This window comes from Scomber scombrus, chromosome 13 (genome assembly GCF_963691925.1).
Source record: "Scomber scombrus chromosome 13, fScoSco1.1, whole genome shotgun sequence".
NCBI lineage: Eukaryota > Metazoa > Chordata > Actinopteri > Scombriformes > Scombridae > Scomber > Scomber scombrus.
In genome coordinates this window covers 6,807,445-6,833,796 of record NC_084982.1, presented here as the reverse complement: position 1 = coordinate 6,833,796, position 26,352 = coordinate 6,807,445, and the positions used below count along the sequence as shown (strand labels likewise).

The following is a 26,352-nucleotide window of genomic DNA, read 5'->3' as shown; positions in this document are numbered from 1 at the left end:
TCAAGTTGACAGCAGTTTAATCACTGTTAAGGTTAATTTAGGTGTTTAAAGAATGACTGTAGTTGCAGAAAGGCTCCAAGTTGGATACTTGAATGCAAAAGGCGGCGAGGAAAGTGGGAAGTAAGAAATTAAGAATGTTAATATTCAAAGCACTTGTGCTGTAAATCCTTTGCCAGTCATTGATTTGTAGCTGTACTTTGGGCCAGTAATTAGAATGAATGGTTATGACAGCTCGATTGTTGCTGCATGGAGGACCAGCAGAGCACTTAATCAAGCTAACAGATATTTTGTTAATAAGATGCTATTTTCAGAGGTTGACTAGATCATCGGTCCCAGAGATGAACATTGTTAGAGAAGCTGGACTCTGGAATGGAAATTGTAGCTGGTCGGTGGTTTGGTCAGAATATTCATATTCATTAATGTCCGTATGACATTCTTGGACCATACTTATATCTCTGATTGCTATCAAGATGTCTGACTACCAAAGCAGACTGTTGGCTGCTGAACAAAACCAGAGGACTCCCTGAGGTGCTGTCAGGCCTGGGTCTTGTTCTGGGTTTGGAGGTGAAGGGGAGGTTGGGTAGCCTAATCACTGCCATTGTGTACCATATAATAGACCATTATGCCAATGAAATACAAGGGGAATTGTATGGACAGGGTGAAGAAATAATAATTTAGCAGAGGTATAGTCAGTACCATTGATTCAAATGTCACACATACAGTACAGGATCTCATTAGGGTTGATTAAATGTATTCAATTTGCAATGTATTTTATTTTGAGCTCTCAGTTTTAAGTAAAACATATATTTCATCACTTCCTTCCTGCACCAATTCAATAACTTTATTTTATTCTACAGTACAAATTGTGGGATGTATTTTGCCCAGCCTGCATGAGCTTTAAATACACCATACATTCACAATAGCCATAACCAGAGTGCCTCATATGCATCTCCAAACAACAGAAAAAGTCTTAAAAAATAGAGGAGCAACTGCATAACTTTCACAATCAAATCTTCATGGCATCATTGTCTGCAACAAAATTCAGCGATCCCTGTCAGAAATAATGGAGAAATCAGAGTAAATACTAATTATATAGCTTATTTTCCAGCCTTTTGAGACTAACAAACAACCTAAAACACATCAAAACAGCCATACCAATTTTTCAGTACAAAAGAAAATGGGTTTCAACCTGAAAATCTTTTCAATTGGCCAACCTCAATGGCCAGAGGAGAAATACCACTGCTCAATTGTGCAAAAATATTTTATGTTGGGTCACTGCTCCTCTGTGGCGACCTTTGGCCTACAGGAGCAAGCATGTTGTTGTTTTAGATTTATTTTGGGTGAACTGTGTACTTCCATTTGCTGACTCACTTGCCTCAAATTGCCCCCTGGGGAACAGATAAAGTGCTGTTGTTGGCTTTGACAAGATAATTGAAATTACAATTTTCTTTTAACTTTAATAAAGACTTAACTTTCATAAAGTTAATATTTAAACAAATAATTCCTGTATAAAATCTACAATGATGTCAGCAGCATAGTCTAATATATTATTTGCCCTCTTCTTACCATACCTTTCCTTCTGAAATATAATTGTGTTTTGCTCTGTTTTATTGCTAATCATCTGCATCGAATAGAAATACCCAATTTAATATCATCTAAGCATACACCTAAATTAACTTCTTCAATCTGAAGAACTACATTATTCACAAGTATTGTGAATTTAGCAAAACATTGCTGTAGTATTGACATTTTTTTTCTCATAGGAAACAAGGGGCCTTGCTGTTTTACAAACTTTGAAAAACAGCAAGGCCCAGGCCCAAAAAACACATACAAATGTATGTGTCCACTGGTGATTGTTTTTGATGCATTTGCTTGTATTTTTACCCCTAGCATCTTTCTCGGTCCTTGGCAGGTTACGAGGGCGGCAACTTGCTGAAGTTCCTTCGGGATATCGAGCACAGCACAGAGGTGGTGCTGGACCGCTGGAACATAGACATCGTCCCTGACGACAAGGAGGAGAAGGGAGACCCTGTCCCCTACACCATCGTCAACAACTACTTCTCTATTGGAGTGGTAAGAAGACATTTAAAGAGTATAACATTACATATCACTGACTGATAGGAATTCCATGAATTCGTAATTTCAAAGGCAAAAAATCCAAACTAAATGGAAGATAATGTACAGCTTGTTCCTTAACTTAAGACAAATTATATATTATAGTATATAATGTATAAGATTATGTAATTAGTTTATTTTTTTCCTAGCAGTTATCTGTAGATATTCATATTTATATTTACCAGCTATGACAATATCTCCTGGTATTGGCAGTTAACAGTGAAACAAACACTAATCATCTGGAACAATGTACTGCTGGGAAACTAAGATGTAGAGGACAGAAAATCATCAACTTTCATCTTATTCAACTCCAAGCATGACTGTGTTTAATGGCCACACAGAAGATCTCAAAGAGCTCAGAAGATTGAAAAGATGTCTGATCTTTCCTGTTTTTCTAAAAAATAAGCGCAATTCAGTAAAAATGTTGGTAAAGACATATTTAGTTAATTTGCCTTATCTTTGATTGTAAATTAAAGTAACTAAGTAACTATATTGCATCAGATATGTTGTTATTTTGGAAATATGAATTCCAGTTAATAAGGTATCCGTTGGCCACAGAAGACATAAACATCCTGTCTGCAAATTGTCTGATTGAGACATACAGTATTTGTTACAATAACAACACGGTGACAAAGATTATCTGGTCTGTGTGGACATAAGCAATTAGTAGATTCATCTGTGAATATCTGCTCCCTCTTGGGCAGGTTTCTTCTTTTAATTAGAGGAAAGAAAACATGCTGCCAGGTTCCAGTTGCTTAGCAACCTTTTTATCTTGCTGTGGCCTGATGGAGGTACTAGCATAAAGGCTCAGGGACGTTTATAAGGAGGTGACAAACAAGACCTTCCTGACGCCTCTGCGCTGCTGGTCTGCTGATTTACCTTCAGTGTGGTCAAACAGTGGATGTGTTCCCGCTGCAGATCACGTCAACAGTGAAATTTGTTGTTGAGGATTCACAAAGTTGCCGACCTTCACAACTTCTGTTTCGTGGTTTAGACACACTAAAAGTCTGAAACTACAGGCGTTGCAGGCGTCCCATAAATAGTTTGCACACCAATTTCTTCTCACTCAGTACTGGTCAGTAGGAGCTAGTCTTCACTGCTGTACCAGCACAGCAGATAAACACCATCATACCTTATGTGTAATCAGAAGCACAGTGTACATTTCAGTGTAGCAATGGAAGCCAGACGGGTAATCTTGGTGTTTTGCCCAACTTTGAGCTGAGTCATCATCATAACAGCTAAAGTAGGAGCCATCTGCTGTTTTTTTTTTTGCTTAAACATTATAGCGTTATTAATTTGACAAATAAAAATAACACAGACACTCTTCTGTCTCATCAGATAAACAGTATACTATATTTAAACAACAGTGACATAAGTGTGAAGAGGACATATGTGCACAGGTAGAAATTAAAAGTGCAGATTTTGGCAAGAAAAGGATGCACCACTGTGATGTTACACAACTACACTCCCACTGATATGTGCATATGTGTCAGTGTAACGACATTACACGTAAGCATTAACACAAGCCTTTGTCATTGCTTGCTGGCAGTCTAGTTGTACCTTGCATTAATTATGCTAATTTATACATTTTGTCTCTTCCGTTTCTCATTCTGGGATAGAATTACTGACATCATTCAACTGTTTCTGCATCATCATCATCATTGTATATTTACATACAGCAGTCCCCACATTGGAAAGTAACCAAGTTCGTTTATAGTGTGGTTAAACTATACATTTCCTTTCATTTCATTTTAAAGTCCCTTTACACTCACAAAGGGTGTGTTGCTTACTGTGAAATTAGTTGGATGCTTGACCTTCATTGTACAGAATGATGTACGTAGGTGCACGTGTATCTGCTGAGGGGGGAAGGTTTCTCTGTGCTCACCAGAAATCACGATAGAAACAATTTGTTATTCAAAGCAGAACATTTTTATGTGTCTTAAAACATATATGGAGGTGACCTTTAAAGATATATGTCCTCAGTAGGAATCAGTGGGCTTTGGAGCTGAGTGCCACACACAGGGAAAAGAAATTGCTGGTTTTGATCTTTTCAAGTGATTTGTTGACCGTTACAAAAATACAGACCAACACCAGCCTAATATATAGGCTGTCTGTGTAAAATCACAATTGACTCTCAGGTTCTGACTACACTCCAATATGGCATGGCCATTACACCAATCGACAGATCGCTGTTCCTCCAGGAACCATAGTGACAGATGGCTGAGTATCTGAGTGCACACGAAACCTGAGCAAACCAATCTCTGACTCACACCAATGATGTAGCCATTAGTAACCCTCAAATCTGGTTTACTAACCATACAGGGTTTGCGTTTCCTGCCATCCCATCACAGACCTTGCTACTCTAGGTTTGGTTGCTATGGTGATGGAGGCTGGCAAGGCTGAATCTGAAAGCTTCCATAGTCATCTGTCCTTTATCTCACCGACTTAATTGTGGATGACATGGTGTGGAGCATGTGGTTGGCTGAGCTGAGGCACTCAGAACTGCAGATAAGAAGGTATATTATGTGATTTCTGTTTCAAACTGTGCCTACATTTTTAGATTAAATAGCATTTTATAAATCCCCAGGGGGAAAAATATGTTTTTTTTTTCTGTTTTCTCTTTGTGAATGCAAAAATGTTGGAATTTGGAAAATGTAAAAAAAAAAGAAGATGATATTTTTAACTTCTTTTATAAGAGATGATGTTTAGGCAAACCATTGTAATATTGGCAGGAGCAAGCATATTCTAAAGGGGCATTTAGGAGTGAGCTCATCATGAGGTCTGGCAGTGCTAAACTAAGCAGATAGGATAGTGATGATATGATATGTGCAAAGCCTCTGCCTCATGTTTCAGCTTCAAATGACTCCATATAATACCATACTGTTGCATTTGACATAGCTCCATCAGCTACATCACAGATATGTATTCCCTTGTTTAAGATGTATGTTAATATTCTAGTTGATTCACAAGCAAATATTAAAGTAATGTAAAATATTTTAAAAGGATTTCAAGATAGAATAAAGAAAAGCCTTTCATTCACAAATAATGGCAGAAGATCTAATGATCAGTGTACAAATGCAGGTCAGTGTCAGTTCCTTAAGTGCCTTCGCTTGACCTGCAGCCTGGAAAGAATCCTGTGAGAGAAATTTGAGAGGAGGAAATCACACCATGTCAGCAGCCATTAAAGATGCCACCTCATGTTGCAGTGAGGACGCTGATCCCTCTGAAATGGATTTCTCTTTGCACGAGTTTCTGTGGTTGGGTGCACAGGTGTAAATGTCTATGTATGTGCATGCACTTGAATTCACATGACTGTTTGTCCTGCAAGCTGATTGCCAGTGTAAATTGCCAATTCCTAATGTGCGCCACAGTCCCTTACTTTGCTGACTATCCTGTGCCTCTTCCTTTCTTTTCTTTTCTTTTCATTAAGATTTTCAACTTTTTGAACAAGCAAGCATAGGTTTAAAAAAAAAAAAAAAAAAAAAAGCCTGACACCATATCATAGTCATTAGGGGAAAAAAAGGATATATAAAAACCCACACAAGGAAAATAAGTCATGGACAGAAGTTTATATATAAAGTAAGTAGAGAAAATAACAATACTAATACTAATAATTATTATTATAATAATAAGGATAAAATTAGTTTTAAACTGTTACCGAATCAACATTGTCATTAGGTTCTCCGTAAGAGGTGTTCGTAGGGTCAGTAGATTTTGTCATTATGAATTAGTTTTCATTCATTAGTGAAAAAATGGCTCATTCAAAATGATCATTAGTCATTAAAATGAACACTGGAGTGTAGGTTGAAGTGGGTATGAGTTGTCAGTACTCTACAGGCTGCCTAATGAAAGGCAATAGTAAGAAACTACTTGGAAAAAAGGGTTTTATGTTTGATGGCAAAACATAAAGTTTACTGGAGCTTTAACTACCTGTGTCTGCACCATGCTGCTACCAACCATTAGTCCCCTGTGCCTCTTCTGATGGACATATAAGGATGTGTTCAGACTGAAATTTAAAAAATGCAGCTTGCTCAGTGCCACAGGGATGCCAGCGCAGGATGCTCAAGCAAAACAAAACAGGGTGGTCTGGCAAAAAAGTAGAACCAGGATCAAATTTTGCCGAAGGCTGCTGTGTTGGCAAATCACATGCATTGAAGCACACATTCCTGGTGGATTAGTTTCTGTGAACGCTGTATTTCTACTGTTTATCTCCTTATCCTCATGATCAAAGATAGAATAGTTGCCACTGTGATAACTTACTTAGCAGCATTTGGCGTCTTCTAAGCCTTCAAATTCACGGATCTGTTTCTCAAACTGGACATCCTGGATGTTTCATGTTTCACTTGTACCTAAGGCGACATCTCCCCACCAACACAGTCTCTTATTTTCAGTGTGTACCTGCTAATTAGTTAACTACTTCTTTAACCTGATAGGAAGGAGTTGCTCAGCATGACATGAAAGGGTTAATACTGTTCACCAAAGACCTCACTGCTCTCCTGAATCCCGGTGCAGATAGGATTTCTGTAGTTTAGTAGGCTGGGAAAGCTGATTAAAAACTTTCATTCTTGATTACAAAAATTAGTCTCAAAAGCAAAAGCTTTTCTGGAGCTTTCAATTGCGTCATACAATCTTCCTCACCATTGTCATAGAATGTTCCTTCCTTGAGCATTTAAAGGACTTCTCAGTCATGTTAGCTCACCAGTTTTTTATGACCTCGGTAGCAGTAGTTTTCAAAAGTAACACCAAAAATGTGTGTATAGAGAATTTTAGGCTGGTATGAAAATACAAAGAGATAGACAGACGGATGTCAGGGATTTTAGAGTCTATATTACCATCATTGTGTTTTAATTATGATTATCTTTCAGGAGAAACAAGCCTGACAAAACACTAGCGCTTGAGTAAAATTGGCAAAGGAAATAAACTCACAGCTCTGTCAGAAACCAACCGTCCAAATAAAAATGATTCTGTAAAACATGTGCTCAAAGCTCCAGACAGCTACAGATTCAGTAATTTGCTGGAAACTGCCTGCTTCTCTCTAGATGCATGTCTGAGACACTCGATAAATTCATGCTTAGGATATGATCACTTGTTTGTATGAGCATTCAGACAAAGCAACAACCTCTGTGTCACCAGAACATATCATAAGTCGAGAGGAGGTTAAAGTAGGACTGTAAAATTACTCTCTGACACCATTACTTTCAGTGGGTCACCTGTTATGAGAGGGTAAGTGCACAGAGAGGAAAGCTGTATAAATGTAATGCTTTCCCGAGCAAGAGTGTGTTATTGTTTATTCAGAAAACAGGCAAGGCCACAAGGAAAAGAAGGTGAGCATATAAAAGTGTGTTTGTGTTTGAGAGAGGGGGGGAGCAGAGAGATGGAGTATTGCTGGCACAGACTGAAGGTCAGGGGAAGTATCAGTGACAGGAAGTCAGCGGCTGCCAGGTTCAGGCCAGGTTACCATGGTAATGAATGACCGTGCTGAGTGACACCTGGCTGGTCTTAAAGACAGGAGGAAAGGCACTCAAAGACACACTAATGGTCAAACACGTGGACATACAAACACATTCATGCACATACAATACACAGAGCTTATCTTGAAACCAAAGTTATTTAAAGGCACTGTTTCCAACCAGAACACATTTATTTCTTTTCTTCATTTCTTTCCTGTTAAACCTGTATTGTTGACTAGCTGGCAGCCGTCTTCTTCCCTGCCGTTGATGCTGGATTTTTGTTTCTTGGCGCGCTACGGCCACCAACTTTCGTTCAGGGAAATAGCATAAAACCTTGGCAGGAATGTGTATTATAGCACCCACTTGCCTGAGCACTTTGCGCCAGACACAAACAAAACAGGCACCTGCTCTTAAAACCACTCTGCTCCATCATGCAACCAGTCATCAAAAACTCCACAGGGTACCTTTACTCTACTGTAGGATCCTTCATCTGTCCATGTGTTGCATAACTGAGCTCACAGACATAAAGTACATATTTCAAAGCCAAAGTTCTTACTGTGTCATTCTCATACATTAAATTCTCATATAAAAGCCATAAATCAAATAATGGCAGAGTTTCAAATATGAGCGGGGACAAACACTTTTAAAAAATCACATCAAGAGGAGTGGAATTACTTGGACAGCTCTGATGCAATGCGAGCTTACAACTACTTACAATTCTGTACATTCATCTCTTCCCAGAAGACTTAACAACCATTCACATTTGGCCTCATGTGACATCTCCAGCGACTGTCACCTCAGGTAACAGCTGTCGTTATAATAGTCAGGACAACTCCAATGATTACAACAATTCCAAATGACTGTTGTCACAACAGCCAACGAACCAAGTGGTATCAGGGACCTTGATAACGACCACACAGAGGTTAAATACCTGGGACTACCTGCCAGTCAGTTAGAACTGAAGAAGCCCCTTGGATGAGAAGCAAAGTGTCTCCAAGTACCTAGAACCAAGAATTCAAGTTGCCCTCGATTCAACCCTCCTTGGATAAAGGCTCACATGGTAAATTTAGTGTAATGTCCATCAGCAGCACTAATTCCTTCAGTGAGAATCATATTCAACAGTCTGCTGCTCTCAGTTTCTATTTTTAACAGACATACCTGCGTCATCCACCTATTAATCCCACATTTCTATTATCAGTTAATGTACCATCCAGGAAATCAGACACTTCCTATAGTTTTTTCACATTAAAAGCCTACCAATAACAAGTACACTCAAAGACTTTTAATGTGAAAAATCTAATGGAAGTCTTGAGTTGCGTTCACAACAAAAACTAAAGGAATTGATTGATTAATTGGTGAATGAAAACTGTATTTAGGTTAAAGAAAAGAAACAGCAGCAGAGTATGACGTGTCTTATATTGACGAAATTAGTGCTGTGGAAATGAATACTGAATTTATCAAGACAACAGAAGGAACATTTGAATTTGCATTAAATTCAAAATAAAAGGCTTGTCTCTTGCGTAAGCCTGCCCCAAATAAAGTCCCGGTTCTGTCTGACACGTAAATAAAGGCACCAAACACTATTTTGAAAATGTACAGTTTACATGTAAAACTGTTTTGACATAGACACATGACACTGAAAAAATTAACTAATAGTATTGTTACTTTAATGAAAAGATAAATTAACTGTAGAGTTTCAAGAATATCTAACTTTTCACTCAAAGTTATGATCTCAATAAATGTTTTTTAAGTCACTATCTTTTGCCGAACGAGGTAACACAATGGTGATTGAGCCTATGGCCTGCTAATTAAAAATACTGTGTTGTATTATCTGCAGTTTTATGAATATTACCAACCAGGTGTCCGTCGCAACTTTCCCACCATGCATTCAAATCACAAGCGGTGCATGCAGTTATTGATGTGTTTGATTTACCAGAGAGGATAGGTGGATTTTAACACTTTAATATCCTAAAATACCAATACAAATAATTTTACTGCCTCAACAAATATAGATACAAATACAAATACTTTGCACTCTTCACTTCCCAAACAGCGACACTGTGAGCGAGGTCGAGTGAGGTCCAAAAACACACCAGAGATTACCACTTAACACTACAGTGGCGCCAAAGAGAATGAAATGCAGATCTTCGAGATTGCCACTATAAAACAAAGCATTGTTGATATTAAATGGAAGCTCACTTTTGCCATGTAAAAACTTTGCTTGATAGAAATGAAAAAGTTCTTACTTCTAAATTATGGGATATTAAATTAAAAGTTTGCTCCTACCTTGACTTCCCATTACTCATCTTTACCTTGCATAACATTTCATGTCTTTTTTATTCAGGTATTTCTTTTAGCAGAACTGAGCTTCCATAATGTAAATACTATTAGAAGAGCTATGTTAAGTTTTTCTTAATATTGGATATTTAAGAGTGCTTTTTCTTTGTTAAATTAGTAATCTCAGCTCACTCTGTACTGTGCATGCTAACCTGATTACCCCAGTGTAAAAGCATCATAGGAGATGAGAGGTTCACAATGTGACAGCTCTTTTTGACATTAAGCTAACTAAGCCTCTAACCAGAGGCCAGTGAAACACAATAGGGGTGAACTGACAACCTATTTCTCCTCTGGGTGCTGCAGGTTTAACTGAGGTGACATTTTACAGCCAGTGTTTTTGTTGTTGATTTTTGTTGTTTGTGTCTCTCTCTCTTTTCCCTTCCTCCTTTTCACATCACCCATCCAGCATCTAGCACCTCCTCTTGCCCCCACACACCACATGCAAAACTTCAAACGGCAAGATCAAAACAACCTTCATCACACAGACAACTATAGGCAATGGAAAATGTCACATATTGTTACTGCCAGATTTTTCAGTAGGGCAAAATGAATAAAAGTGGGACTGGTCAGCGATTGCCTGCAGCAGGGGACTGAGAGCAGATTTGGTGACATGAAACAGCCCGTCATGTTTTGGAAAGCTTTGCGGCCACTTTGTGTCATTGTCTGGCCCTCATCCACATGCTGTGCTGGACTCTCTGCCCACAATGTACCAGAATCAGTAAAAACATAACTCCCTCTTCTGTCCAAATGGGACAAAGGCTCCTCAGGCAGATTGTTAATAACTTCCCCTCACTGAATTGTCCCATGTTTTCCTCTTTTTATCTATCCTTGTTGTTGCGATAAATAACCTTGCCATGAGATTCAGAATAGTAAGCTTTTTAGTTTGAGCTCTGCAGGCAAAGTCAGTCCTGTGTGTCTTGGGTTCATTGCAGAGAAGATCGCCTGTTATGCTCTTTGCTCACCAGGTTTCAGTATCAAATTCTGGGCCAGTTAAAGCAGCAGATGCAGCTCTATTTTAAGATCTGATATTCGCTGATGCTGTGAGATCTCAGCACATCGGCGCAGTGTCTGGTAGAGGAGGTGCAGTGCAGCAGGTCGAAGCAGAGTATGATTTTGACAGTGACAAGTGAGGGTGCGATTGCACCTGTCCACCTGTCTTGTCACAACCTTCCGTTCTCCTTGTTGCAGAGCTCTGAAACACCTGCACAGGCAGGCAGCTTGCCAGGCTGTCATAATAGATCAGTTTGCTTGTCCAAGTTGGAAGATGCAAAACTTTTGTGTAAATATACACCTGTTTTATTAGTGCCAATCACAAAAAGAGAATGCTACAGTTGAATAGTTTAACTTACACTGTTGATTCATCATGGAATGAATTAACACAATAAGTTATATTCACCTCTGAAGTAGAAACTTAAGAGCTAAACACATGTTGCCCCTTAAGCAGCATCGTGTTCATTTGCCTATTATATATCTGTGGCAGCATAATAGCTCATGACTTAACACCCATGTAGTTTTTATTTTGGGATGAACTGTCCCTTTAAGGCCCAATTAGATTAAATGTGCGAAGTACTGTGTGATTTAGAGTTTATCTGCACATATACATGTAATTGATGATCACATATTTTATCACTGTATCAAAATATAATATTTGTCTAACATGAAGGATTCCTTCAACATTCTCTGCCTGCACATGTGATGAGTTTGTATTTTATACAAAAATAGATTTTTGTGTAGCAACCATGTAAATTAAAAAAGACAGTTTTACATTATAGTTTTTACAACCAATTTCATAATCTCTTCCTGACTGTATGACCTTATTGCTTTTATGCATTAACCATGTTAACTATCCATGTTAGTAATCATGTGTCTTGTCTCTGTTAAGCACTTTAAGAAGAACCAGATGATGTTATTATACAATGACATAGTAAAAGAAGGAGTCTTTAACTCTGCGTTTTAAGCGTTAACATCATTACTGACTCCACTAGCAGAGTGACACTTTCCATCTACCATGCTCTGGTGACGTATGCTATCTCCTTCACATGAACTGCATATAGGAGCATCTACATCAGCCATATCACTTCCTCTGACATATAGTTGATGTAATCTCTGATGCCATACATCTTGAATTTATTTTATTTTTATGTACAATGGCTGTTTATCTGTGAGAGACAAATCACATCCTCTGGCCTGAGTGGAGCGGAAGCAGCTCTGGTCAAGCTCAAGCTGCAGTTAAATGTAGGCTGCTCTTTTAATTGATCACATCCACTCAAAGCTCAAGTGTCCAGAACACTGCTGTGTACTGTATGACTACAGTATACACACATTTTGCACAATATTCTTGATATTTTGTGCTGCTGTAGTCTTTATGTTCATGTATGCTCAGTTGAGACTTGAACCACATTGGAAGGGTTATGCACATTGCCCACACATTTACGTAACAAGGTGCATGCTGAAAGGAGCTTTAAATCTAAATTATTGTTATTAATTAAGTATGGAGCACTATTAGACACTCTTATGACTATCAAGCTTTTGAGATAGCTTGACAGCTTGAGATAAAAGGAAAATGCTGAATAGAGGAACATTAGTTAAAAATTCTCCATGCTTTAACATGTCTGATGATGCTGTTGTGACAGCATGATCTCCTGCTGGCGTTAATGTATGTCCATAAAGAAGGTCATACTGAGGTTGACTGATCAGGGTTACAGTCACCTCTGCCCCAGAGGTCAAAGGTTAATCACATGGGGAGAGGAAGGCAGAATCCTGTCTGAGACCCTGCTCAGATCAACATCTGAGCTTTCATTCACTGCTGTGTTGTCATAAGTTATTTTACTTATGAAACAACACTAGTCTAAAGTACTGCAGTACATGATAAGTATGTCTTAATGGGGATTTTACAGAGATGTATAATTATAATAATAATATAATCAATGTACCCTTATCTTAAAATTGTTTACCTGTACATCAGTCTGTGTCGATAATAAGGCTAAAACTAACATCTAGTCCATTATTGATTGATCTACTAATTACTTTCTTGATAAAGCAAGTAATTGTTTGTCTATACATTGTTTAAAAACTGAAAGATTATTAGATTTTTTCCAGAGGCCATGGTGACATCTCTCTATATCTTGTTTTGTCTAATCAAGAGTGTGATGTCTATGGTAGTAAACATAGTAAGTTTACTATCATAGACAACAAATAAAGAGTATTTTAATGGATTATCGAATAGTTCCCGGTTCATTTTATGTCAGTCAGCCAATCAGTGTGTGTGAATCGTCCAAGTCAGCCAGCAGTTGGAACAGAGAAATAGCTCTTGTGCAAATGATGGAATATTAAGATACTAACATTTGACCTATAGCAAGCTGTGATAATGTGAAGGGTCTACTTATGTCCTGTGGGTAATGTTGTCTCTTCTCTTCTCTCCTACAGGACGCCTCCATCGCCCATCGCTTTCATCTGATGCGGGAAAAGCACCCCGAGAAGTTCAACAGCAGGTGAGACAATAGGAACACAGAAGCACCGATAGTAACATTTCACATGATGTCAAACCAGTCAAAAAGGCTGATAACCTTCCCCGTCCCAATGTCTTATCACCATTAGCTAACAAGCAAGCTCATAACCAGCTACTGACCTCGCACTTGAATCTGGAAACCCAATATGACACTGAGCCACAATCATCAGGAATCAATAACAGGACAAAACCTGCCTGCAAAGTCGGATCAATATATTGGCAGTGCCTCGTTTGTGTTAACTGAGCTCTGACATGAGAGTGTATGCAACCATTGTCCAACTGGGCTGGGTCTGTGGTTTGCATGGATATTATGCAGCCATGGATTAAGGCTTTCATTTCATTTTATTTTATTTTTTTAGTGTAGGTATTTAAGTGTTCAACTAATTAATAAGTCAAATGATTGGTTGGTTGTCTAGAAGCAGTAATATTGCAGTGCAGGAGAGCTGAATGAAGGCAGTTAGAGACAGTTGTGACGTAAATCGAGGTTAACATCCTTCCAATAGCAGAGAAGGTACAGTATCTTCAAATGGCAGCCCATGACGACAAGTGAATACCCATCTAATTAATTGTTATATAACATTGGAAGCTGCCTCAGTCTGACTATAGAAGGAGAGAGGTCAGCAGAGACAGGAACAATGATCCAGACTCAGATGAAAGGAACATTTTCAGCAATGATGCATGCTGCCGTTAGCAGCACAAGCTGAGAAAGTAGAATTCAGCCTTGTCACACCAGCAAGATATATACATGCATAAGGAACCTTGCAGCAATGGACTCTGCCTTTATCCGTCTGTGACATACAGTCTTTCTGTTATAAGTTCCAAGTCTCATAGTCGGAGATGAACCTGATGATAATATCATTAGTTTTGTGTTTTCTCAAACTTGGCAAAGCTCTCTCCAAAGCCATAAAAGACATTTGTTTTTTACAGACTGAGTACTCCTAGCGATAAGTAAGCTGATCTTCATGTGTAAATCAATGGAGTGCTGCTTTAAGTGTGTCATGTTTCTGGTCATATTCTATATGTTTCTTACTGACATGATCCAAGTGTTCCTGAATAGACAAAACTTGATATAGCTTAACCTCTGTACCATAGAACTTCACTGTCGTCCAAAAAACATATCAATGAGCCATAGCATTTCTTTCACTTGTTTCATGTTGATCCCACATACACCACCCTGCTACAGTAATCACTTGCTACTTTAGAACACCAAATGCTTATTAAACTGGTTTTGAAAATAGTCTCTCTAACAAATGCACAATTTAATCCTGTTGTAAGTAACATTTGCTAACAAGACTAAAACCACGCTAGCACTTCTTTGAGGATTTACCCTGGCACAGTTGCTCACAGTGACAGTGCTAACATAATGATCCATAGTGTTTACTACCTTAGTTTATCACGCTAACGTTTGCTAATCATGATCGTATTAGTCAGGATACATTTCATGGCAATTTCATGGCAATACATCTAGTAGTGGTGGACCGACCTACCAACTGACTGAGATTGCCATCCATAGAGTTATGCCCCATGGCTAAAAGCTATATTGCCCCAAGACTAAAATGTAGTACATTAGCAGTCTAGGCTCCCTATGTTTGGAAGTGCTCAGAATACACAATGACTGTAGTTACATGCATAAAACAGGAAAATAGACTTGAGGTTACGTTAACATATACATAGTGTGAGTGAAACCCGAGCCATTGCGCAGCCTGTGTAGACAGCTGTATTGATTAAAATAGTAGTGTATAACGTCACTGTTCCTTATCCGGGTTGGGTTATTTTAGTGAACCTTGCCTTGTTTAAACTTTATTATTGATGCTATGTGAACTAGCTCACTACACAGCAATGTTGTTAGCCTAATGTCATTATGAATTATTTGTCTTATTGTTTGTTGTTTTCTTGTTAACACTGACCTCAGATTAATGCATGCAGATCACAGTTAGTGTCTGTACGGTATTCTTTTCAGTTCAATTACACAAACTACTTGAATTTCTGTTATTCAGAAAAGAAAGGTAAGTTTGTACTGTGCTCCACCAAAAAACTGGCTTCAAAACATTGTATTGTTGGTACAGCTACAGTATTGGGCCCCAATAGTTGAATCGTGTTGGTTCAAAATAAAATGTTTTTTAATGTCTGGATGTGTTGTGACAGCAGACACTTTCTGCTAAGCTGCATTCCTAATCATTATACAGATCAGACTAAAATGGCCCGACTTGATTTAAAAAAAGCAAACAAACAGGACACAGGACTAGGACTAAATAAATAAAAAAACAGCTGACAATATTAACATTAACCACCATCAGCCCCCGAAGCCAACACCACCTACAAACACGAACAGTTGTGGGGGAAACACGCCTTTGATGTTCCCCCTGAAGCTTTTTGCTGTGGCCACATGTCTCTCTGACGACTCACTCACAGCCTCTGCAAACCCGCACTGTAGCCCCAAGGTGAATGATAGTTGATGAGTCGGTCAGTTGTCTTTGCTGTGGCCTGAAACTGGGACGTGTGTGTGTGTGTGTGTGTGTGTGTGTGTGTGTGTGTGTGTGTGTGTGTGTGTGTGTGTGTGTGTGTGTGTGTGTGTGTTAACAAATGGATTGGCATATTTGTGAATGCAATGTGAAGTGTTTCCTAAACCTTTATGCAAAACGCTGGCCGGTGTCACTGATGAATGCACCAGTCATTTGTTTAGAAGCCATTCTATGTATACTGTACATTGTGTATGTGTTTGTGCTTAAGTATGCACACAAGCTCAAATCCGTGAGGGCGCGGCTCTGATGGTTTCAAATCACAAGTTGTCTAAACTGACCAAAAACTGAGCCCTCTCTTTGTGTACTTTGACTTTATCGGACAACTCAGTAAAGTGTAAAAGCTTGTTTTGAATGCTGATGATTCACTTGGTATGCTTAGCTGGTGTTTCAAGTTGTTTGCATGACGACGGCAACGTATAGGCCACTGCTTTTCCCCCACAGTTAATTAGTCTACATACTGTAGAATAAGAAATGGAACAGCGAGAGAGTGAAGAAGAAAGATGACTTGTTTACTCTTTGAAATTCAATAATTAATGCCTAAGTTTCCATCCCCGGTCCCATATCTATTTCCAGCATCACAGGCAGGAGGAAGAGAGGGTGATAGAAGATAAAAGAAAGATACCTCTGTTCTCTGGAGGCCCTCTCTTTGATGAATTAGACAAGGGCCGGAGTAAAAAGATATAAAGCATTTATGTGGAGAACAGCACACATAAATTCACAGTCCAGCAGATTAAGTCAGAGGTTAAACACATAAAACTCTCCTCTTCCTTTCTTTTTTTATTAAAGAGAAGCCTCAAGACTTCACTACTATTGCTTTTTGATTGTATGAAACCATTTCTGTTCTACTGACTGACAGCCGCATCACTGTGTGAGTCTCTTATGGCTCCAATCAAACTGTAACTCCAAGCGAGAGTGTTCACAAATCATGTACTGTATTGACAGTTGCTCACACTCACAGTAACACCAACAGTCAAATCTGCGCTATTTACAGTAAGCCAACACTGGAGGTTATTGTTCTTCTGGGAAGTTTCTCCGTCAGGACTTCCACTGAGCAATAGACAACTGATGGACAACTACAACTGTTCTGTTGTAGTCTGACTGATGTTTTGGCAGTATAAATATCCGTCCCTTTTTACAGCGATTTGAATTGAAATGAGTCAGTGTGGAGAACGAGCGTTTTTTTCCCTACGGGTGAGCAGATGATCGATCACCTTTGACCTGGTGAGGGAGGCCCATAGCCACATGTAGCACTTAGCTCAGTGCTTTATTGTCCTCCCTGCCACTCACAATCCCACATTGTCCGTATGCGTGTGTGTCTCTTTCACACACCATCCCCCGCATGTCTACTTGCACATACACCCCCCCCTCTCCTCATGTCGCCCTGCCATCCAGGGCCTGTTGGGACAGAAGGGATGTGTGACTCCTGACACTTCAGCCTGTGGAGCTCCTCATCTAATGGTCACAGTAGCCAGACCCAGGTGTTAATGACTTCTCACACTGGGCACAAGAGTGTCTTTCTGTGTGTGTGTGTGTGTGTGTGTGTGTGTGTGTGTGTGTGTGTGTGTGTGTGTGTGTGTGTGTGTGTGTGTGTGTGTGTGTGTGTGTGTGTGTGTGTGTGTGTCATCCTGTATTCAGAGAGGAATACTTAATCCCCATTCCCCCCCTTTTATGCACCCCTTTACATTAATCTAATGGCAATTTAACATGTTGATCTGGTGTCTGAATAAGCACCCTGGCCACCTTTACATAATTCGGACCTACTAATAATTCTAATTCTATAATAATCACTTTAAACACAGCACAAGACTGAACTGAATGCTGTCAGATAATTGTAAATGCACAACGTAAAACATTCAGAGCATGTCTCATTTGCCCGCTAACATCGCTGGAATAAATCTAATATGTCAGTCATCATCTCATTAATAAACTAGGAAACACTAAAAGAGCCGATGTCAAACTGTTGAGGAGATCTATATTGGAGCTGAAGAGGTTTAAAAAAAAAAAAAAAAACTTCTTGTCACCTCAGTAATAACCTAAGCAGCATGCCCTTGCTATAGTCTCACTTTTCATTCAGTGATGGATTGGATTTTATAAAACAGGCAGCAAAATTCACACTTTAACAAGTTGTAATAATGAAACTGACAGAAGCGGTGTCAGTGGTATCACCATGACAAGTGGTGGTGTGCGTCCCCCACGCTGAAGATGGTCATTAAGGCTTCAACAGCAAAATAGGTTTTAAAATCCATCAGTGATTCAGCCTTTGAAAGAACAAAAAAAACAGTCTTCATCTTTCTAATGGTAACATTTTTAACTAATGCTCTCTGTCTTATTCTCTGCTCCCTCTCGTACACTATGTGCCACATGTTGCGCAAGCATCATCGCTCTTCATAAATATCTTGTCATGTTCTGAATGATAAAAAGCCATCACTTCAACAGTTTGATGAATCCAGAAATGTATTTATGTCTGAAAATGGTTTTATTAGATTTAGAGCTGCTGAGAGAGGAGGGATAAAGAATTATTTTAAAAATGTGTTTTTTTCTCTTCATTTTGACTTATCCAATCTTTACCAACTAGGAGATGGTTTATCAAAAGACACATCTATTCTCTGAATGCAATCAGCAACAGTAGGTAGTACATAACATAAATACATACAACATAGTACAGATTGTTTTGTGGGTTCACATGATTGTTGAAATGCCATGCATGTCATTTCCAGCTGCAGCAGCAACAGTTTTTATCAAAAAGCTTTAATAACCCACTGTACTCTACCTGCTGGGCAATAAACACAAAGTTAGCAACTACAGTACCTGGTAAACATAGTGGATCATTTAGCAGCTGAAGAGCAAAATGTTTCTCCCTGCAATATTGAAATTAGTGTGATGCAGTTAAGATATTGTTAAACACTTCTAGAGAAATCTTTCTATACTCACTCTGCTTCCTGTTGGACAGACAAGAACGCATGAGTACTCAAGCAAGTGTACAACACAAACACTTGAGGACGACTTTTCTCATTAAAAAACATTCATGTACTACACATGATTCATACCATGATGCACATACAACATAAACTCGACCTTGGTTAATTTTTTATACACATGCCTGTTGTACATTTAGTCATCATTAGCTCTCTTCATAAACTGATTCGTCAAGTCTAAAGAATAGGTCACTGAAACTTATCACCTGATTGGATTAGCAGAGATCAGATGTCAGCACCTTTTTGACCTTTGTCCAACAACACTACAGCCAGTGTTTGTTCTTCCCTTAGGTGTTCTCTAGATGAAGTCAGGAGGATTTTCTTTGCAGTTGGTGCTCTTTATCTGTTCAGTTAGTATCCACGCTCACAGCCAGTTTGTGTATTCATTCCAAACAATATGCTGTAACTGCTCCCAGCAGATTAAAAGCTTCAGTCTGTGTACACTTGAGGATTTTCCCTAGAAAGTCCTACTGTATCGACTGCAGCAAACAAAAAAGCTTTTTTCATGGACTATAAGATGTGTTACACAGTCCTGTAAATTCATCAACATTAAAAACAGTAGACACAAAAAAATACCCTCAATTTTATTTGGGGTCAATAACAAGATGTTGCATGTAGTCACATCCTTTAAGAAAGGATCAATTGTCAATAAATTCATGTAACACACCATGTTCAGCCGAGTCTGTGATGGAGCTGTTACCTTGAAGATCTATTAATCGAAAATCGTTTCTTATTGAGTTGAATGGCTCCCCATTTTGCTATGGAAAAGATTCCAGAGCTGTAGCAAAAGTGTTTTGTTGTTGAAATTGTGAACAAAGTTCATCCAAAGTTGACCCAGAATCAGACCTTGAAATTTTTAAACTGAATGTATTGTCAGGTGTAATCTTTGCACATGGCACAGACATTTGAGCTTGGTGATTTGATGTTTCTACGGAAATGCTCCTTTTGAGTCATAGTTGGCTTCGCATTTCTGTACACAGGCCTGTACCTTTGCCTTTTTATCACACAACTTTTAAACTTTTGGTTAAACAGGAAGAGTTTCATGTCAATCCAAGCTTTGTAAATGCTCCAACTGTGAGTCTCTAAAAAGGGCACACACCGATTTTAATCACAACATTTTGTTTACTCATCAGGAGGAGGTCAGTCTTGGAGCCCATCAGATATCTGTCTGATAAAGATTTAGTCTCTGGTGGCAATGGCCAATATTTCGGGGCTTCCAGTGTAGCCAGCAAATTTCCAGATAACAGATAAAGGTTGTCTGAGCCAAGAGCTCATTTTCCATGCGCTGCTTGTTGTTTACAGTCCGATTATCAACTTGAGACGGCCCAGACGACATTGCATCTAATCTGTATTAACTGATATATCCATATGAATGCTGTGAACACAGTATTGCTGAGCTATGATTACAAAATTCATAACAGATTTGATATAAATAGTCATAGCTCACCCTCTATTTCCCCATTCAAACTGACACAATGATGCAGCTGAAACCCATGTTAGGGGTCTATCTGTATGGGACAACACACATCAGCTTACCCTCCTTCATGACCCGTCTGACCAGGGAGGAAGCTGTCCGGCTTTGGTGAACTGGGTGACCCACCAAAAAGAGAGGGGGGGTGGGGGAGAAGGAGGATGAGAGAATCAATGGTTCATAAATGAATAAATAGTAACATATTGAAAGAGATAATTTCTCTTACAAACAAGGAGTATTCATTTCAAGTTGAATAGAATTAATAAGTACTTTGGTTTGTTGGGGAATCAATAGTTGTTACTTCTTCCAAGCACACTGTGGAACACTGAGCTAGTGTTCCAGTGAAACTAATGCCCTCTCCTTACCAGTCCAAGCCTCAGGGCTCAGCAGAAAAATGTCTTTCTATCACATTAGACGATTTAAGAACCTTTGTTGTTGTGGCATTTCACCAGTTTTAGTGCAGAAACATGGGAATAATGGATGAAAGGCTTATAGAAGTAGTCTGTTTCCCTGTTGCACCCTTTGTCCATAACAGAGGGAAAAAGGGTGAGTTAATTGCATTTTTTACAGGCTGTCTCAAGTGGAAGCAGCTTAATGAGGTTAGGCAGCTTGCCTCATTGAGAATCGCAACTGTTCCTAATTGTGATCTCAAATATGCTCATAATCCCCTGATTTGACAGAGGCAGAGGTTTCTGGGGAGGTATTAAGGTGAAAGAGAGAGAACAAGGGACAGAAAGACAATTAGAAGGGAGAAAAACAAGTGGGCAAGTACAGCGGCTTAAGATATTTCAGCTTAAAGTAAAATAAACAGCAATGAGTGACTTTAATGCTTTGTTTAAGTCTGTAGTAAGAGTTTATGTTAGTATTGTTCTGTCTCTTTACTCATTTATTGAAGATGAGTGAAAATAGTTGAAACCCTTGAAGCAGTGTGACCGTTTCTTTAACTTGAAATCTGTTTAAACATTGTCTTTCTTAATTCCAAAGCGGCACGCAACCTTGAACCTGATATACCCACATGATTGAGATGTTGTGTCAATAACTGTGTTGTCAGTATCAGCAGCATGTCCACATGCAAGTGAATATACTGTTATATCATGAAATACGTGCTATTTCCAAAGTACAGGGTGAGAAATCCGTTATGCTGGGTTACATTTTTTTCAGGTTTTTACAAAAAAGAAGGGAATCATTTTGTAGACTTGGAGAGAAATTCATGATCTTGGGAATACATATACATGACCTAAATACATGATTTAGGTCACATGATTACAGGGGAATATCATTAGTCTTCAGAGATGGTAGTTTTTAACGAGCGTCAGATTATAGCTAGTAGTGTGGTCTGAGTCGTCGGTCGGTCCGTCACTTTGGTTCAGACCATAGACTGTAAAAAAATAATGGATGTAGCCACCGTGACATGACTCATTGGTTGTGGACTCCTGTTTTGAAGCCTTGAGTTTGCATTTTGACCATCATCATCTTGGATTTTTGGAGCCAGAAGTGTCCATACAATATTTGGATGAGAGGTTGGAGCTGACCCTAATGCTAGGTGCTAGCTGCTGGTTAGCACAGTGCATTTACAATCTATAGTAAACTGTGAGAATGTCAATGCTAATTTTTGCTAGCGAAAAACAGGCTTAAAATAATTAAACATCAGTTTACTTACCACAAAAACTGACAAGTTGACTCCTTAGAGGGTCTAAGTACAACGAAACACTGGGTAGCACTTTGTTTAGCGACCAAAATGTTACAATGAACATTTCATGAACTGAAAACACACTTTGAAATACCAGCAACTAATTACCTAACAGTTAACATACAATGTTATTATGGCACAATGTACCCTGCTATATCTATTTATTTTACCATAAATGGGACCATAATTTACAAAATGAACATCTTGATATATTGAAAAAGACCATAAACTCATTAGGAAAATATTAACTGAGGTAATAAATCAAGTGAGAAGTAGGGTCATTTTCTCATAGACTTCCATCCAGTCAGATTTATTTTTGGAGCCAGTGGAGTTGCCCCCTGCTGGCCATTAGAGATATTACTGATTTAAGTCACTTCCACATTGGCTTAAATTTTTAGACCTGGAGCTACCCACTTGTTTCAGACTGAAATATATTAACAGATATTGGTTAAGTGCAATGAAATTTGGTACATCACCCTCAGGATGGAATAATAACTTGAAATCACTTTAACATTTCCCCTTGCACCAACATCAGGTCAAAATTTCAGTTGCCCTAACGCTTTGGATTATGAACAAATATTCCCATCAGATTTACCTTTTAAGTACTAGTTAGTAATTGTTAATGTGCTATGATGCTAAAATTGGATGGTGAACTTGGTAAACATGCCCACTAAACATCAGTATGGTAGCATTCATTGTGTGCATGTAAGTATGCTGATGTTAGCATCAACAGTATGTCTTTGCTTACACACGGAAAGGTTTAAATAACCTCTTAGATAATAAATTACCATGTAGGTCTTCTGACCTTGAATGATTCTTTGCACTTTCATGACATACTTTCCACAGTTACCTTCAGTTGTCTTTACTTGGTAACCAACTGGTTTCCTAAATTTTGAGAACTTCTAATAGACACACCATCAGTGCTTCATCAGTGTTTATGAAGTTTGCAAGTGATATTTACAGATTGGTCAAGCAGAGATTTTTTTAACTGTAACTGCAGTGTTATTAAGCTATTGTACGGTCCCAAAACTGCTACAGATCACAAAAGGATAAAAACAAAACCACATCCACCGGGTCACCTCCGACAAATCCGTCTGCAGGGTAGAAATGAAACGTTGCTCAAACTGACCTGTGGGTTGCTTTTAATGTTGTGAATCACAATAATATTTTCCCTGATCATATGTTCTCCACCAGCAATGTTTCACCCCATGTCCCCACCAGAGGCATTGTTGATGTTTCAACTCTTGGCATAAGGGCATTGAGGTGAAAATGTGTGCAATGTTTTGATGAAAAAGAGGACAACAGCAGAATGTCTGTTTGACAGAATGACAAAAAGAACTTACTGTGTTGTAGTATCTAGCAAGCAAATGCGCCCATGCCGGTGTCACCACTTTAAGGCTTTGAGGTGCATCGATGGAGCTTTGACCTCTTTGGTCACATGGCCGATAGCTGTCCTGTGTTGTCACATGCAAAATGTGAAATGACTCAAGGCACCGGACAGCTTCAATATGTGTCCAATGCACCCGAAACAACTCATGCCGTAGGCTTATGCCGTAGTACTCATGTGTTAGCTAAGTCAGAATTGTGAATATTTTATAATGTGTCCTCTGTTTCTCTCCCCAGAATGAAGAACAAGCTCTGGTACTTTGAGTTTGGCACCACTGAGACCATATCTGCCACCTGCAAGAAACTTAACGAATGCATAGAGGTCGAGGTGAGTCACTGTGTCATTAAAGCTGCTGTCACTAAAACAAAACATATCCAGATACAGATTACATTTTAATGCCAGGTGAAAATGGGTTACAAGTTTCTGTCTTTATACTGACAGACTTCAATTATTGTTATTCTGTTGGGAAAAAAAGAAACGTGTTTACAACAAAGTCAATTTCCCATATAAATGAGGTGGGCTATTCATAGTAAATCATCAGAGCAGTGTTCATACTGATTGCCTCTTTCTGTCATACAGTGCTGCTTAATCTGTCACCTGGGTACTTAAAGCACAGCAAGGTGCCAAGAAAACACACCAGACACACACCTTTTACGAAGCCACCAAATGCAGAGAAACTATTTCATCTCAGCAGGTTGATGCCCTACAACCCCCAATGAATTAAAATAACAATAACAATCTGACCAAGTGTAGAGAATGATGTATATTTATTGTTAGACAGAAATATTAAAGATGTCATTAAGTAAATTAGTGAATTTCTTGTTTCTTTGTGGCCTGGATTATGTGATAATTATGTGATGATTATATTTGTACTTACTTAGGCAAGGCAAGGCAAGGCAGTTTTATTTATATAGCACATTTCATACACAGTGGCAACTCAATGTGCTTTACATAAAACAAACATTCAACAGAAAAAATTGAAAAAAAAAACATGGAATTTGAGAAATAGAAATACAACCCAATCATAGTAAACACGTACATACCCCCCCCCCCCCCCCCCCCCACACACACACACACACACACACACACACACACACACACACACACACACACACTAATAATAAAAACAAAGTACAGAAACATAGAAAGAGAGAGAAATAAAATACTATAATAGAGCATTACAAATAAGATTGCAGCATAAAATAATGATTTGCTTTAAAATCATTAAAAGGACATAGAGTGCAAATGAAAGATTAAAATGTAAAGTGCTTTGAAAGAGCTCAATCATAAGCACAGGAGAAGAGAAGTGTTTTTAACCTGGATTTAAAAATATTCACAGTTGGGGCTGATTTCAGTTCTGCTGGTAGTTTGTTCCAGTTGTGTGCAGCATAACAGCTAAAAGCTGCTTCACCATGTTTAGTCTGAACTCTGGGCTCCACTATCTGACCTGAGTCAGTAGATCTCAGAGCTCTACTGGGTTTATATTCTACTAACATGTCATTCATGTATTCTGGACCTAAACCATTCAGTGATTTGTAGACCAGTAGCATAACTTTAAAATCTATTCTATAGCTGACTGGGAGCCAGTGTAAAGACTTTAGAACTGGAGTAATGTGCTCTGATCTCTTTGTTCTGGTCAAAACTCGAGCTGCAGCGTTCTGAATGAGCTGCAGTTGTTTAATGCTTTTTTGTGGGAGTCCAGTCAGAAGACCGTTACAATAGTCGAGTCTACTGGAGATGAAAGCATGAATCAACTTCTCTTGGTCTGTTTGAGACATAAAACCCTTCACTCTGGATATGTTCTTAAGCTGATAGAAGGCTGTTTTGGTGATTGATTTGATATGACTGCTGAAGGTCAGATCTGAGTCTATCAGCACGCCGAGGTTTCGGACTTGGTCGCTAGTTTTTAGAGAGAGTGACTCGAGATGTTTACTGACAGCAATCCTCTTCTCTTTATTGCCAAAAACAATTACCTCAGTTTTGTCCTGATTTATTTGAAGGAAATTTTGGTTCATCCAATTTGTTACTTGCTCTAAACAGTGACACAATGACTGTATTGGACTGTAGTCACCCGGGGACAGTGCTAGGTATATCTGCGTGTCATCTGCATAACTGTGATAGTCTACATTAGAGTTCTGCAGAATTTGACCCAAAGGCAGCATATATAGACTGAACAGAAGGGGTCCAAGAACTGACCCCTGAGGAACTCCACATGTCATAGCCACTCGATCGGGTTCATAACTTCCAATGGTCACAAAATAACTCCGCTCCTCCAAGTAGGACCTGAACCATTCTAGGACTGTTCCGCTGAGTCCTGCCCAAGTTTCCAACCTGTTCAACAGTATACTGTGATCCACAGTGTCAAACGCAGCACTGAGATCCAACAGGACCAGAACTGACACCTTGCCTGAGTCAGTGTTTAACCTTATGTCATTTAACACTCTAATAAGAGCTGTTTCTGTACTGTGGTGGGGTCGGAAGCCTGATTGAAATTTGTCAAAAAGGCCACTGGAGTTCAAGAAATTGCTGAGTTGATTAAAAACCACTTTCTCAATGATCTTGGCTATAAAAGGAAGATTTGAGATAGGTCTGTAGTTGGTTAACATGGAAGCATCCAGCGTTCTCTTTTTTAAGAGTGGCTTAATGGCAGCTACTTTAAGGGGTTTAGGAAACGTGCCTGATTGAAGTGAGCTATTTATTATTTGTCGCAAATCTGTTTGGACAGAGTTCACAATAGTTTTAAAAAAGTCTGATGGTATTGTGTCAAGACAGCATGTTGATGGTTTTAGATGCTGAACTGTTTCCTCTATGGTTTTTTGGTCAACTGTTTTAAATTCTGACATCACAGTTGAGTTATTCCTGGGAGGTCTTAGGGATTGCGTCTTTTTATTGTTTTG

The 26,352-nt window shown here is 38.9% G+C and overlaps 1 protein-coding gene across 2 annotated transcripts in view; it reads left to right on the top strand.

Annotated features, from left to right (window-relative positions):
- The window catches only part of LOC133992722 (diacylglycerol kinase gamma), an 86,508-nt gene that overhangs the window by 35,168 nt on the left and 24,988 nt on the right, over positions 1-26,352 (top strand). For both annotated transcript variants that reach the window (XM_062431431.1, XM_062431432.1), the window contains 3 exons: positions 1,913-2,073; positions 13,329-13,393; positions 23,692-23,782. In XM_062431431.1, coding sequence (XP_062287415.1) covers positions 1,913-2,073; positions 13,329-13,393; positions 23,692-23,782 — 317 coding nt within the window. The remainder of the gene's footprint in view (positions 1-1,912; positions 2,074-13,328; positions 13,394-23,691; positions 23,783-26,352) is intronic.